Genomic DNA, 16,054 nt, shown 5'->3' with positions numbered 1-16,054 from the left:
CATAATTCGCCGCTCTCGGTAATACCCCGGACTCAAAGAACTGCAGAACAAAATGCTTCACCGAATCACTGACCACGTCCCAACATTGTTGATAGAACACAGGTTGGAACCCATCCGGACCTGGTGCCTTGAACTTCCTCATCCCCTTTATTGCGCCAATTACCTCCTCCTTCAAAAACGTTTTAGACAAGGTATCCCTCTCCCCTCTTGTCAATGCTGGAAATCCCATCATAGGTTACTGCAGACGTTGAATAGAAAGCCCCTCCAGTGAATACAAATTTTTATAGTAGTTAATGGCCAAAGACTCTAGCTCTGTCTTGTCTGATACCCATCTATCATCTACATCCTTCAACATCTCCATCCTATTACTCCATCTCCATATTATCGTTGTCATATGAAAAAACGCCGTATTTCGATCCCCCAGACCAATCACCCGCTCCCGAGATTTCTGAAACCACAATGTGTCCTCATGTTCAAGCAGCACTTCCAACTCCTTAAGTAACTCCTCCTCCTTAGCCAACAGAAAATTTGTTTGTACTACCGCTAACAGATCCTGAACTGATTTAGTCTCACCCAACAATTTCTCCTTTCTGGTATTTATATCCCCAAACACCTCTCTATTCCATTTTTTCTAAGTCTTTCTGCAACACACCAAACGCCTCCGGTGTCGTTATGTTTGAGTCCCACGATGCCGTCAACAAATCCTTAAACCCCTGATGACTTAGCCAAGCCGCCTCAAATCTAAATGGCCTCGACCGTGGGTCACCTCGAATACTCGGACAAAACTGTAAGTACAACGGAGCGTGGTCCGATGATAGAAACGGTAAATGAGATACTCCCGCTTCTTGCCACCGTAGCTGCGCTTGCGGATTACAAAAGACCCGATCCAGACGTTTCGCGACGAACGTCTGCTCAGACCGTCCTCGTCGCCATGTGTAAGGACTCCCCTTAAACCCCATATCGATGAGCGAGGGATCATTAATCCAACCTCCGAACGCAAGAGAGTCCGGTGATAAAATCCCATTCCCCCCCCCGTCCGCTCATCTAAGCGAAGGATCGTATTAAAATCCCCTCCAATCACCAACTCACCCTCAATCCCATCCACCACTGTCCGCAGCTGCCCCCAAACTCCACTCCTTCTACTCACCGTGGGTGCAGCATACACCACCACCAAGTGAAACGACTCCCCTCCCGTCCCCACCTTTGCATGAATATACTGATCCGACGAGTTCAATACCTCCACCTGCCCAACTCGAGACCTCCACAGCAACCATAGACCCCTGCTCTGACCTGTGGCATCAACACGGAAAGACTCATCAAACCCCAGATGGTGACAGATACGCCCTGCCCTCTTCCCCTGCGCATGAGTCTCAAACAGAGCTAGAACATCTGTGTCAAACTTCTTCAACAAGTAACGAAGTGATCTTCGAAAACTAGGCTTATTTGCCCCCCGGTAATTCCAAAACATACAATTCATCATTAATTCAATAAACACGCATAGAACAGCCGGAGAGACCCGTTATTGTTCGCCAACCGACCGACGAGGATCCATCGAGTCCACCAAGCCACCTGATGTTATCCCCTGTTCTGTCCCACCACTCACTTCTACCATTGCCAATGCACCCTGCAACTCCTCCGTCTGCAGCGGAGCGATCACCTCCGCAGTTGACTCCCTCTCACCGGTGAACACCCCCTCAGCTCGACCAGCACTTGCCGCCTCCACCCTGAGACGTTTACCCGATACTGCCAGCTCTGTACCACCACTAACCGGCCCAGAAGTGACACCCTTATTGGGCTTATGTCCTTTCACATCAGCATTTTGAGGCCCATTATTCCTCCACTTTTTTGGCCCATTAGCCTGTTTACTGCCCTCGCCGCGATTCGCACCAAAATCCCGTGAACTCTTCCCCACGTCAAAAAACCTCTTGACTTGATCATTCCGCGTACTGACACCGAGAATATTCGCGGTATTTTCATTCTTCTTATTTGCATCCTCAAATCAGTGTCTTTCTCAAATCCGCATTCAATCGACCATCCTCAAATCCGCATTCAATCGACCAAAGCTATTAGAAATGGTAACATTCCCGGGACCCACCCGCGTACCCGGGTTACCTTCCTTATTTGTCTGATTCCCTCTGGAACCCCCCCCCCCGGCATAAACCATCTGCTTCGCCGGGGAAGACGACTTCTGACCAGTCCGCCTGACCAACGTAAACCCATCCGTATCAATACAATCACCCCCTTGCACATGCTCCTCACTCTTCACCCCCACTGGAACAATACTCTCTGAACTAACTCGAGGACAAGCATGCACTAGGTGGCCATACACCCCACAAGTCCAACAGATAGTACTCAAACCTTCGTACGACACCATGTATTCTCCCCCATTCACCACCACCAACCCCTTCAATGGTTTCTTCAAATTAACCTCAACACAGGCCCTCGCAAAACGTGCTCTCTCGAACTTCAGTGTATTCATGTCCACCCGCAATGGTTGGCCCAAACCCCCAGCAATCCCCATCAATATCGCCCGATGGTAAAAACTCACCGGAAGATTGGCTATCCTAACCCACCTCGGAGTTGTCACAATGTCATACTTTGTTGGTTCAAACTCAAGCGACCATGCTTGAAACATTAAAAGACTGCCAACCAACCTCCATGGTCCGCCTGACATCACCGCCATATAATCGTCCTCCGAGTCGAAACGTACCATAAAGAATTGACGTGGAAAATCCGTAACATACAACCCCTCTGCCGGCCGCCATAACTCTTGTAGCTTCCGTGATAGAACTGCTAACGGGATCTGCCTCCCCAGCACCTTCACGATCATACACCACTTCCATAATCCATTCATAGCCGAGATCAATTGTCACCACCGGAGTCCCCTCCTCCCCATCAGGGAACTCCAGTCGCATCCGTGAAGTCACAAACTCATCATCAATCATCCTCTCCGGGACTGGCCTTCCTCGCCCATTACTACCTTGCACTTTTTCAACGTACGACACCGGCTGCACCGGAGAATCCCCTGGAGGCTGTCCTACATCCTCCATACTAGCATCCTGACCTACCTCCTCTGAAACCCTAATCGCCTCCTCCAAAACCCTAGTCGTCATTTTTTTTAAAATTGTATATTAAAGATTACTATTTTATACCATTTCGTTTAGATGTGTACAATTGTGGCGTTTATTTTTTATGAATTATGAGGATGTTGTTTTTTGCTTTTGAGGATCCAATCTTATCATTGACTGATATTGTTCCCAATACATTTATTGTATTTTAGATTTTTTAATTAACTGCTTATGTAAACTCTTCATACATTGATGTTGCAATAAAAGGTTATTTATAAAAAACAATTATCTTCCGTGTAAGTGATTATGTTTGTATGCCCATGTAATTTGGTCTAATATCAATAAGATCGTTTTTGTTTTTCTTTAGTTGGCTTTGAAACCAATTTTGAGTTAAGCAAATAATGGGTCGAATTATGGTGTTAATAAGTAATATAAATTTTTATGTATATATATTGTATATATGTGACTATAAGTTTAGCTAACTAAAAAATTCTGTAATATTTAACATATATATATATATCTATTTTTTTTTTTATTTGTGGGAGGAATGTATGAAATTATTGGATAAAAGTTATTTTTGAGTTAAGTGACCTTTTATGCCTTTAAAGTGAGTTAAATATTAATAAATTTTTATATGTGTCTTGACTTTTTTAAAAATAAATACTAAGTGTTTCCTTCCAAATTTGAAGTGACATAGTATTTTAGTTTTCTTATATGATTTTATGAACTTCAATGTAAAGCTTTTTCAAAGTAATAAGTACACTCACATTGACTGAATTATAAAATTTGGAGAAATGTTTATTTTGATTAATCATTTGCTCTTTTAAATATATTAAATAAGTATGTTGTTTTTCCTACAAATAGGCCAACATATATTACAGTTTAACCATGGAGTTACGCAATGTAAATGGAACTTGTGATTGCAAGACAAAATGCTTATATATATATATATATATATTATGTTACACACTGATCGTTTAAAAATGAATAGGAACATCTAATTCTCAAATAAAGTTGATTTTTTTTGTTAAAACCAACATATGTGAATTTAAAATTAACTATGCAAATTTTGAAAATAAATATGAGTAGATTAGAAAGGCAAGAAATATAAAAGAAATATTTGATTTTTATATAAATAAATAAAAATTGAAAATAATGTTAAATATATATAATACTTTCTAAATTAAAATATAGAATCAAACTCTTACAACACATATGAGATATAACAACATTTGATATTGGTGGGAGAGGAGGAGAGAATGATTACTATAAGATGATAATCCAAATTAGATAATGGAGATGAATCTTTAAAAAATAGAACAATGTAATATATATATATATATATATATATATAATATTTTCTAAATTAAAATATAGAATCAAACTCTTACAACACATATGAGATATAACAACATTTGATATTGGTGGGAGAGGAGGAGAGAATGATTACTTATAAGATAATAATCCAATTTAGATAATGGAGATGAATCTTTTAAAATAAGAACAATGTAAAGTATATATCATGTAGTCTCTAAAATTAAAATTTAGCATTAAAAATTTACAATGATATTTCATTTGTTTCTAACAACCCATACAACAAAAATTTGAAATAAAAAACGAAAAATGATTTGAGGTATTGTAGAAGAGAACGAGAGAATGTGAAAATGAGATAGTAAAGTAATGTCAATATGAGAGAATGAGAGATTGAGAGAATACTTATTTATATGATAAGAAATGATGGAAGTTACATTTAGAATTATGGAGTTACAATAGTAATTTATTGTGTTTGAATAAAATTGAGTGGTGGAATATAATTAATGCATAATTTATTTTATTTTCAGTTATAATTTTGTTTTAATGTGTGAGTTAAATGTATTGTGTTTAATGGGTCTTAAATATTGTTTAAAGCAATTAGAAAGCAAATAAAAATAAAAAAAATAGAAAACATTAAATGAATATCAATCAATAAGGAGAAACCAAAATCTTACTTTTACATATATAATATTGATTTGGTATTATTTGAATGTTTCGCTGCGCATAGTGTTTATTGCTGGTCTAATGATGAGTTGAGGTTTGGATTGGTTAATTAATTAGTATGTGATACTTAATTATATATATTATTTATTATTAAAAAATCGGGTCATGTGGTTTCACAATGTCACACATGAGAGGGTGATAATTGAATTATTGTGCTTAGTCTATAAATAATATACTAAATTAATGTAACAAGGAAAGCATGATGTTTATTGTGAGGGACTCAAGTCATTATGAGATTGTGTGAGGAGGGAATCAGAGGATGATTTTGATCTAGTTTTTCATTTATTTTCAACTTTAATCCTTGTAATCGGTTACTTTCTTAATATCATCTGAATAATAAAGAGTGATTCTCCGGTTGGATATCAAAAGTTTAACATAAATTTATGAAGTTATAAAAATGTTTCCATTTTTAAGCAAGGAGTGGTTAAAGATATGTTACAGAAATCTTTCTTATGTGACGAAACAACTATTATCTACGAAGGAGTTCTTCCTAAGAGATCATGCTGGGAGTGGGATGATAGTTGGGACAGTGACTATTCGTTGGGCTCTCAAGATCACTTGACTTCATTAGATTGTATAAAAGGCCTACTATAAAAGAGCTAATTAGTAGGCTCTAATTTAGTACTTGTTAAAACTGAAAAGATCTAACCTTTTAAAGCTTCTATGCGTGTTCATATGTGAATATATGGGCCTAAATTTTCAGACAAACAAATAAAAAGCCTAAAGAAGGTTCAAATATGTGGATACATGAAAGAAAATCTGTCATCTCAACATGAGACAAAAAAAACAATGAAGGAAAAAAAAAAAAAAAAGATGAATATAAACTTAGAGAGGGTTGAATGCATTACGTAAAAAAAATTGTTAAACAATTATTGATGTGTTAATAGGTTAATGTCAAAACTTAGAGATCCCAATTCATACACGTATTTACAAAAAAATAAAAAAAATAAATTACTTTTTCTTCAGAGCGATACTCGGCTGGTTCATTTGAGTTGATAAAATAACTACACATAACTAGCTCTTATATAGAAGCTATATTAGCCGAAACCAAATATTCGAATTTTCTCTTGTGACTACAATTAATATACAGTAAAACCTCTATAAATTAATAAGGTCGGGACCATGAAAATTTATTAATTTATAGAGGTTTTAATTTATCGATAAATTAATATTTTATTAATTTATGAAAATATTTTTTCATTTTAAAAATTTTAAAACTTTCTATTACTAAATAAGCTATATTTTTTATCATTCACATTTTTAAATAATTTTTTAATTTATAATTTTAGCTATCGTAATAGGATGAATGTCAATTGTTTACTATATTATCTAGGTAAAAATAATAAATGTTAGAAGTTTAGAGTTTAGAATAAATTGCTACTACTATTTTTTATGGTAATGATGAAGACGAAGAATATATTGTGATACCTTCAAAACCAATTATCGCATATAGGACTCTCCAAAAATTTTGAATGCAATTTGAGAAGATAACAATTAAAAAGATAAGAGATGAACTCCAACAAAAATGCAAATTCAGAAATATGAAAACAACAATAGAGTTATATTTTACTAGATTTTCTTAGATATAGTCAAACAACAATATAGTCCTATCTCACTAGATTTTCTTAGATATAAATGTATATATATATATATATATTAGTTTATTTGATTATTAATTTATGATATTGATGAGATCATATTTTTACCTAGGATTTTCAAAAAAATATTATCTTATTATTTTATCGAAATGTGTCATTTTGTACACTGGCCCAACTCGAAACCGGAAGAATTTATTAATTTATAGCGAGTATTAATTTAAAGGGAATTAATTTATAGAGGTTCTACTGTATGTAAAAACAAAATAATAACAAACTAAATTTCCCTTATAAAAATAAAAGGAATTGCAAATTTCGTCTGGACCTTTATTGGATTAATGCATTGTCACTCTTAAATACAAGTTGTATATACTGTATGTGGTTAACAAAGAAACACAAGACATCATCATATTATGTGTGTGAATTCATTTAAGTTAACAAATGGAAATTAGAAACAAATCAACAAATAAGGAGCTGACACGTATCACATATGCATAATTAAATTGGAAGATAATTAAAGGGAAGAGAAAGAGAGATTAGATTGGAGAAAGGAGAGTGTGATCCCTATAATTGAGACATAGACTTGCAGAAAAGAAAAGGAAAAAAAAAAAAGTGACTGATGGGAATGTTTAAGAAAGTGAAGATGCAAGAAAATAATTGTTTAATGAAGAGTGTGGCTAATCAGAGATTGACTATTATTTCCCCACTTAATTAGTTACCAAACACATCATGTAAATGTTCTTCTAATGGCTCATGTTTTCAACCAGACAAGATAACTTTTTCATAATTGCTCTAAATCAAATCTTTAACTCCTTTAGAGTTCTTCTTTCTGATAGGCAATTGGTTGTCCAGTATTACCGACTGCAAAAATTAGTCAATCAAGTAATAAACCGAGGTAAGGGTATGATGAATTCGATACCCAAATTGCACTGATGTACATTTAGATATTGAAGATTAAAAGTGACTTGAGAAAATGATTTGTTTATATATTATTTGTTAGTATGTGGATTTCAGGATCAACAAAACAAAAATAAACTACAAAAAAAAAGTATGTTTCTCGCTTACAACACGAAATAACAAAATAGTAAAATTACTTCTAACTGAAACAGTAAAAAATCTGATGGTAGATGAATGCATACCAACATATCCTTTTTTTTTTGGACAAAGCATACCTAACATATCCAAAATACTATTAACTATTAAAAAGACTTATAATTAAATTGTATTTTGACTGCTTGTTTATGCTAAAAATCAGTCATATAAGTTCCATGAATCATGATATATGGATACAAATATGTAAAATAAACATTTAAAGAAAAAGATAAGGAAAATGAGTTAAGGTCCTACTTAATGTAAATTATGCATGAGTAGGATCATGGTCATACTTTTCAACTAGACAAAATCCCTTTTTATTATTACTTCTCTTTATCTTTTGAAAATCCATGTCACCTCCTTAAATATCTTTCCAAACTTTACTTCATTTTAATTGTTGTCGTTAAACTCAAAACTGCTATTTAAACTTTCTAATCATTGCTTTTGCTTTGCTTAGAACTAAAGAATGATATATAGACCATCGGAAATATTTCGCATTTTCATACCTCCAATGAATAATTATACAATTAAAATAATAATGATTATTTAAATCTAAGAATAAATTTATCAGAACAATCAAGAAAATAGCTATATTAAATCTATTATTGTCCCTCAAAATTTGTAATTTATTCTGATTGACTCCAAAATAACCTCATATTCTTTCTTCTTCTTCCTGTTTTTCTTTGTCAAACAAACAATCTCATGTTCTATTTTCACAGTTACTTCCTATGAAATATGGTAGAGTTAAAATTTTGTACCTAAAGTATTTGCAATGAAAACTTAAATCAAATGTAACAATGAAGTTTGAGATTTTCACTTATTGTAAATTTGAATTCAATTATTTATTACATTTGTGGTTGTTTTTTAAAACGAAATCATCTAACTTAAAATATATCTTGGTCATAGACTTTACTTTCCTTTGTTACTACTACTCACTCTGTCTCAATATACAGAATGTTTTAAGATTTTTTGTTTTTTCTTATTAATATATTTATTCAAGTATCTATACACAATTTATATTAATATTAATTTCATAGTTTACCATTTTTTAAAGTGGTGCAGTATTTTTTTAATTAATTGAATATTTATCAATGATAAAATATTTGGTTATTTTTTAAGCTTTGTGTCTTTAATTAAAACAAAAGTTAAAATATGACAGAAGGAGTATTATTTTATTTTATTAATGGTTGTCAGACAAAAAAATAAACTTATTTTAGTGACGTAAAATGTTTTTAACTAAAGAAATACTTAACCCAGATCAGTTTAAAGATTCTGTTAACATGGACCCAATTGTCCAAAAGTTCCGAAATATTTCCTCATTCTTATAAAGGCGAATACCTTTTCTTATAAAAAAATAAAAAATAAAAAATGAAGAATAATAAACTAAAATCTATGGGTTGGCTTTCTTACATGGATATTAAATTACTAATTATTATTTAACCTCCGTGATTAAAAAGTGATTATCACTAATCGTGTTTAATTGTAATTTTCATTTCGGCGAGGACCTCATGTAAATCAGCAAGTATAATGATGACACTGACCTTTGTTAATCTCTCTCCGTCGGCTAATGCCTCCATCTTTGTCTTGGCAACGTGGCATAACGTCAGCTATATAATCACTAAATAGTTGTTGTGATACAATAGAAACATCAAAGATTTGGATGCTTAGAAAAAAAAACACGTGCTTGTTGTTTTGTCCTAATTAAGCAATGAATTAACCAAAGATGGTAATTCTTATATAACTCAGTTTCATGGACCATTTTGCTACACTACATGTGAAATTGATCCTCTCGCAACCAACTTCTATCGTCATGTTTGTGGGCGACCGTAATTGCATGCGTTTGATGTCTATTATGATAACTGTTTCATACTGTTTTATAACCCTTGAAAACATTTTTAATTACATGCGTTTGATGTCAGTTCAGACGTTTACGATAGAGGTGATCATAGAGGTAAATGGATAGTTGTGAAAATAACTAAACATATACTAATATTCAACTAAACTATACAATAACATGATTTCAATATTTTATGTATTGAATAATGTGTGTTATAATTTACTAGTCATACAAAATAGTCATTCTCATTTTCCTCTTATTATGAGTTTTTGTTGTCTTTCGATAATTTTAATATTTTGTGTCTATTTTGGTAAAAGAAAATATTTGTCGCTATAACACGTGCTGCCAACCAGTAAAAACTAAAAACTGTACTATAGTCTCTTTTACTCTCAGTAACAATTTAAAAACAATATATATTGACTTTGATCCTTTATATAGGTCCGATTGTTTGAGTTTATATTCTTACCATTGTAACATAAGAGACAATAAACCATATTAACTTCGTCTAATAGTCGCTTTGTAAGTTATCCGACCAAAACTTACATCCGGGATAAGAAAAATCATGTAACATTTATGTGTCTTTACATAAACATATCCTGATTCATACTTCTTATTTGCGGGTTCTTAAATTATTTATTTTGGATTAAAGGCTCCTAACTCATAACCATATAGTTTTTAGTTTTGGACCTACTCGTGGAATTGGAATGGCTTTGTTGCTTATGTGAATCATACTATTCTACGTTTAATTCAAGAATAAGACCAGGAAAACTTGGAAAAATGAACAAAATAGTTTAAAATTGACTATTTTCGGGTTGCTAAATTAGATATAAAATATTGGATGATAAAATAATTTAATTTAACAAAATACATATAACTCATTGTCAAGAATATATTGTTTCTTTATTCAAAAACATTTATCTATAATTTTCAAAATAACAACTTAAATTTGAAGAGTTCAGTTCTATTTCTGTGAATAGACTTTAAATAAGTAATAATTTTGACACCTAGCTTTTTAAGTGGTAAACACAATAGTACTTCGCATCAAATATTATTTAAAATATATGTTCTTACGTTATATATATATATATATATATATATATATATATATATATAAAAAAAAGGGGGGGCAGTACAAAAACAACAGATGAATGATGTAGATTAATAATTATGTTGAGAGAATGAAACAATCATATATAGAAAACGAAACAATAGCAGTATTCATGAAAAGAAAAAAATACGAGGAAACAAAAGCCTGGTGCTACACACATTGCGGAATTGAACATGAGAGTGATGTTTCAACATTCTCCTTCACTGCTTTCGTATAGTATTGCCTCTCTAAGCAAGCTGTTTTTTTGTACTTTGAACAAGGAAATTTATATATTCTTGTGACCAAATCATGAAAATTCTGTTTTTGTCCCACTTTCGCAATCATCATTCTACTACAAAATGATGCTCTCTCTTACTTTAACTTCGGCCTCTTCCATTCGTCCTCATTTTTTTCTTTCATTGTTTGTTTGTTTTTTCTAACTATTTAGGAGTTTTTGAAAAACAGGTAGCTATATAAATTCATTGACATGTTGGTTTTAAATATTTACACAAATTATTATAGTAGTACATTGTTAGCAATTATTATTTTGACTTTGCATCTAAATCTTCTTTTATTTTCTTGCTACTCTCTAGCAATAATTAAACTCTTCATTTTGCAACTATAGAAACCGTTAATTAATATGTTAGTACTACATTAAGATTTACATTATGTAGAATGCTAAAAGTTAGGATTTGATATTCCAAACTCGTTTTCTAAAAAATTGAAAAGTAAATAAAACTTCAAATTTTATTAAAGGTCGCTATGAAAAGTAAATAAAACTTAATTTGAGTGCTTTAATAGTGGCTCGGCCGCTATGGATATAATAACTAAATTTTTAAAAATTTGAAAATATAATTATTTTTTCTCTGTCGCACGTAAAGAGTAAAACAGCAAATTATATGAAGTACATAAAATATAGGGCATACAATCGTCGATTTAAAATATCACTAATCCAACCTTCATATCGAGTTGACCGATGAAGTTGATCGGCGTATCATCCAAATATTGAATTATTCGGAAACCCATATAGATTGAATTTCACAACTCAACATTATATACTAGTAGTATTATTTTGTTTTTTTCAAGTTTTATGATCAACTGTATCCTTAAAGAGTTTACAGATGCAAATCCTTGTATGTATGATGCATTATTCTCAATGATAAGCTACATATCAATGCATTGTCTTAAACCTAACTACTTTTTCGTCCTAACAAAATGCATGATTAATTTACATTTCATTTTCTAGTAATGGCTCTAATTTGAGCGATATAGCCAACCTGTTGGACCAAACATTTGATCGAAAATATCTCCTTCAATCTATATCCTCCATTTGTCTTCTTCTTGTTTTTATACAGCTCTTGATATTTCACCTCTTCGTTTCAGTTTAAAATAATAGACCTCTCTAGTACAGGACCTAGAGGACCTTGAAAGAGGCAACGTCCTAATTAACTCTCATGAACATGGCTTCTCGAAGATGAAACCAAAGTCAATGTCAATCTCTCTCCAACTTGAAAATTTTTTAAATGCTCAATCATTTGAAAGGCGGCGATTCTTTTTTTTTTGTATTTCCATTACAAACTATGCAAAAAAAACATCACCGTGACTTTCCTAATTTGCTATGCACATAAAAACATTTAGCTTATACTACCAATTTATAATTTTTACAACCAATATTGGAGTCCAATTTCGGCTACGCAAAGATGATTTAATAAAACTGGAAAACGACAGACGAGGTTGGCATCGATCGGCTAATTTAACTGCATATCATAAAAGAAAGGTATATATATAACTGCTTTGACTTTCTCGTTACTGTTTTTTTTTCATTGACGACTACATTGCTTATTTATATACAAGTATAATTGATATTATTAAGTGCATTTAGTTTCTTACAAGTTCATAACTTTAACTGAAGTATATATACGTCAAATTGTTCATTTATATTGTGTGCACTTATATATACGTAATTAAAATTGTAAATGATATACATAAGACAAAATCACATTTCAATTGAAAGAATAGTATATCATTCGTGACGCAGCTCACGCAATTATTAAAATTGAGGTAATCTATGAGATTTCTTCCTCTAATTACAACAATATGTCAAAGGAGACAAGCCAGTTGTATATACAAAGGATTGAGTGTTTCTTCCGTTGTAATGATATATTCTTCAATTATGTTGTATGTTTGTATAATTTCTTAAGACTCGACTTAAGCTAGTAGCTTTATATAAATTTAAAAATATCTTTGTTGTAAACTAATCATGATATTATTTATATAAGAAAAACTCTCTTTCCTATAATACGATAATAATGAGAATGCATCTTCTCATAATATACGTTTCTAAACACTTATTGTTCTTCTCGTGTAGAGACATGCTCGAAATAAATCAAACTTTAACTTTATTTGTTTCTTTTACACGTTAATTAGATCAGCCTCATCAATATAAGATCAAAGAAAGCTTACCAGTAACAAAATTGGTACTACTAGTATTAAAATTAATGTCTATATAAACAAGAATATTAGTTGTTACGCGACCAAATTATTGCATAGTGGAAACATTTAAGGCTATTTTTTTCCACACCATCACTTTGCGTACTTGAATTGAAGAACTCTTTACATTCTCAGCACATCAAGGTGTCTCTTTTGAGATCAAAGTAGGAAAAATAATAATAGTATATATAAAATAAGTACTAAAATTATTAAGTTTTCTTTTTACAAACAAAAAAAGTATTAAAATTCCGTAGACAATTTTAGAGGGGACAATAATTTTAGACTCGTACAATGCTTTCATGGAAATGAGTTTGTTGTTGACCGATGGCCTTTCCCTTTATTTTTTCTTTCTGGATTTTTTATAACTTTTTAGGAAACTCCCAATTTTTTTGGGTCATAATTTTCTTAGGTTTGAAACCCATCTTTACTATTAATAATACTTATTTATACGTGGATGTATAAAATTTTAAATCATCATCTCCAAAACGTAGGAAACAATTCGAAGTAGAATATATATTGTCTCTGAATTACGTTTCCTCGTTTCCTCTTCTATTTTAATTATCATGTTTCTTTCTTTTTCTTATATATAACTATCATGTTTTATACTATTTTTCTTTAATATTGTAGTCTGAATTTCTTTTTTTCTAAGACTACAATAATGTTGTTCTTCTTTTTTAATTGTAGATAAATTTCTAAAAAGTTGATTGTCTTTCTTCTTTTAAGATATGTCACGTTTTTTATCTATCTTTCGGAAGAAAAAAAAAAGTAAAAATAGTTAATGATCAGTGTTAATCTCTAAAGTATTAGCCACCATTTCTTTCTATTATGTAAAAAAATCAAATATATATATATATATTTTTTTTGCTAGGTTTTTTTTTGTTCAGCTCTTGATTTTTCAATATAGGGTGTGGTCCCATAAAAGGTGTCAATTAATTCACCCAACGATTATATAACAAAAGTGTTTACACCAGAAAATTGTCAATCACATTTCTCTCATTTTATAATAATTTCTCCATCTTCTTTCTTTCTTTCTTTCTCTTCAACCTTAATTACAGAAATCTTCACAGATCACAAAACTCTGTCTGCAACAATCTATAGCTTCTTTGTTTCTTCACTACTCTCTTTATAGAAAAAATGGGAAGACATTCTTGTTGTTTTAAGCAGAAGCTAAGAAAAGGCCTTTGGTCTCCTGAAGAAGACGAGAAACTTCTCAATTACATCACTAGACATGGTCATGGCTGTTGGAGTTCTGTCCCTAAACTCGCAGGTTTGGTCTCCATGTGCTCTTATACTAAAAAAATAGTTGAAAAAGAATTATATGTACTTTTCATAATATTTTATATGTATTGATTATGGATATATATGATCATATAGGTTTGCAAAGATGTGGGAAGAGTTGTAGACTTAGGTGGATAAATTATTTGAGACCAGATTTAAAGAGAGGAGCTTTCTCACAAGACGAAGAAAGCTTGATCATTGAGCTCCATGCTGCATTAGGCAACAGGTTAGTTAATTTGCTACTAGTGACATATTATATAGTTCTTGAATATATAATGTAGTTGTTGAATTTTTTTTAATCTTTGGTCCATCTTTTGAATGTGTAGATGGTCTCAAATCGCAACTCGGTTACCGGGAAGAACAGACAACGAGATCAAAAACTTCTGGAACTCATGTCTTAAGAAGAAGCTGAGGAGAAAAGGCATTGATCCAACAACACATAAACCCCTAGTAACAAGCGAGCTTCAAACTCTAAACGTCATAGACCATAAGTTGACGTCATCAGTAGTAGCAAAGTCAACGGGTTCCATAAACAACCCACATGATCAGTCGATGGTCGTCTCATCCCAATCAGGTTCATGGTGGTTCCCGGCTACTACAACCACAACTAATCAAAACGCTGCGTTTTGTTTCAGTTCAAGTAATACTACTCCAACAGTTTCAGACCAGATCGTATCTTTAATCTCTTCGATGTCCACGTCATCATCTCCGACACCAATGACTTCAAACTTCAATCCTGCTCCAAACAACTGGGAACAACAACTCAACTACTGCAACACAGTTCCATCTCAGAGCAACAGTATCTACAGTGCCTTCTTTGGTAATCATTACACAGAAGCTAGCCAAGTCATGAACACTAACAATAATAATAATCCAGTGGTGGATCATCATCATCAAGACATGAAGTCATGGGCATCAGAGATTTTTCATTACACAGAACAAAACCAAAGCTCGGAAACTGGTTTAGAAGCAGAAGTGAAGCCAGACATAGCCAAGTACTACTGGAGATCAGCATCATCATCGTCGTCACCAAACCAAGAAGCTGCAACATTGCTGCATGATGCTGACGTTGAGGTGTACGGTAAGAATCTACAAAAACTTAATAGCATGGTGTTTGATCAGAGCCTTTAGATTAACATGTGTGTATTAGAGAGTTTCATTTTTCTATTCACATTCACCGACCTGAGTTTATTGATTGTTCCATACATATATATAATATGTTCTACTGGTATGTAAGTATATATATGGTTTTGGTTTGTGTATATTTTTTTCTGCTCGTGTAAGTTTTTTTCTTGTTGCTAAGATGTAATTCTTTTTCTTACGATCTCCATGCTTATGACTTTGACCTCAATATAGTTTCATATTATTATTAATTATTTTTACATCTATATCTTTTACTTAGAAAAAGTTCTATCAGATCATAAAATAAAATAAAAAAATTAAGTAAACATGTCTCGGTCGTGGTGGATGGTCTTTTTTTTTTTTTTTTTTTTTAAGGAGAGGTTAATAGATCCTAAGTTGGAGTATAGACTTGTTCGGAAAAGTGATTCCGGACAAAGAGATGCATGCG

General features: G+C 32.2%; 2 protein-coding genes across 2 annotated transcripts; one reads left to right on the top strand and one right to left on the bottom strand.

The window, feature by feature from the left end:
• Positions 1-1,139: 1,139 nt before the first annotated feature.
• Positions 1,140-2,521, bottom strand: LOC147929460 (uncharacterized). The gene is made up of 3 exons (XM_087480626.1): positions 2,096-2,521; positions 1,539-1,978; positions 1,140-1,290 (listed from the first exon to the last, which is right to left on the bottom strand). Exons 1-3 carry the CDS (start codon positions 2,519-2,521, stop codon positions 1,140-1,142), a joined length of 1,017 nt encoding a protein of 338 aa, XP_087336752.1.
• Positions 2,522-14,152: 11,631 nt separating this feature from the next.
• On the top strand, positions 14,153-15,860 carry LOC104736686 (transcription factor MYB86). The gene is made up of 3 exons (XM_087481825.1): positions 14,153-14,473; positions 14,581-14,710; positions 14,811-15,860. Exons 1-3 carry the CDS (start codon positions 14,341-14,343, stop codon positions 15,613-15,615), a joined length of 1,068 nt encoding a protein of 355 aa, XP_087337951.1. The 5' UTR covers positions 14,153-14,340; the 3' UTR covers positions 15,616-15,860.
• The last annotated feature ends 194 nt before the right edge of the window (positions 15,861-16,054 follow it).

Source organism: Camelina sativa, chromosome 13 (assembly GCF_030686135.1).
Source record: "Camelina sativa cultivar CO46 ecotype springtype chromosome 13, ASM3068613v1".
Lineage (NCBI taxonomy): Eukaryota > Viridiplantae > Streptophyta > Magnoliopsida > Brassicales > Brassicaceae > Camelina > Camelina sativa.
Note: the sequence above shows the minus strand (reverse complement) of the source record. Positions and strands in the feature narration are given on the sequence as shown.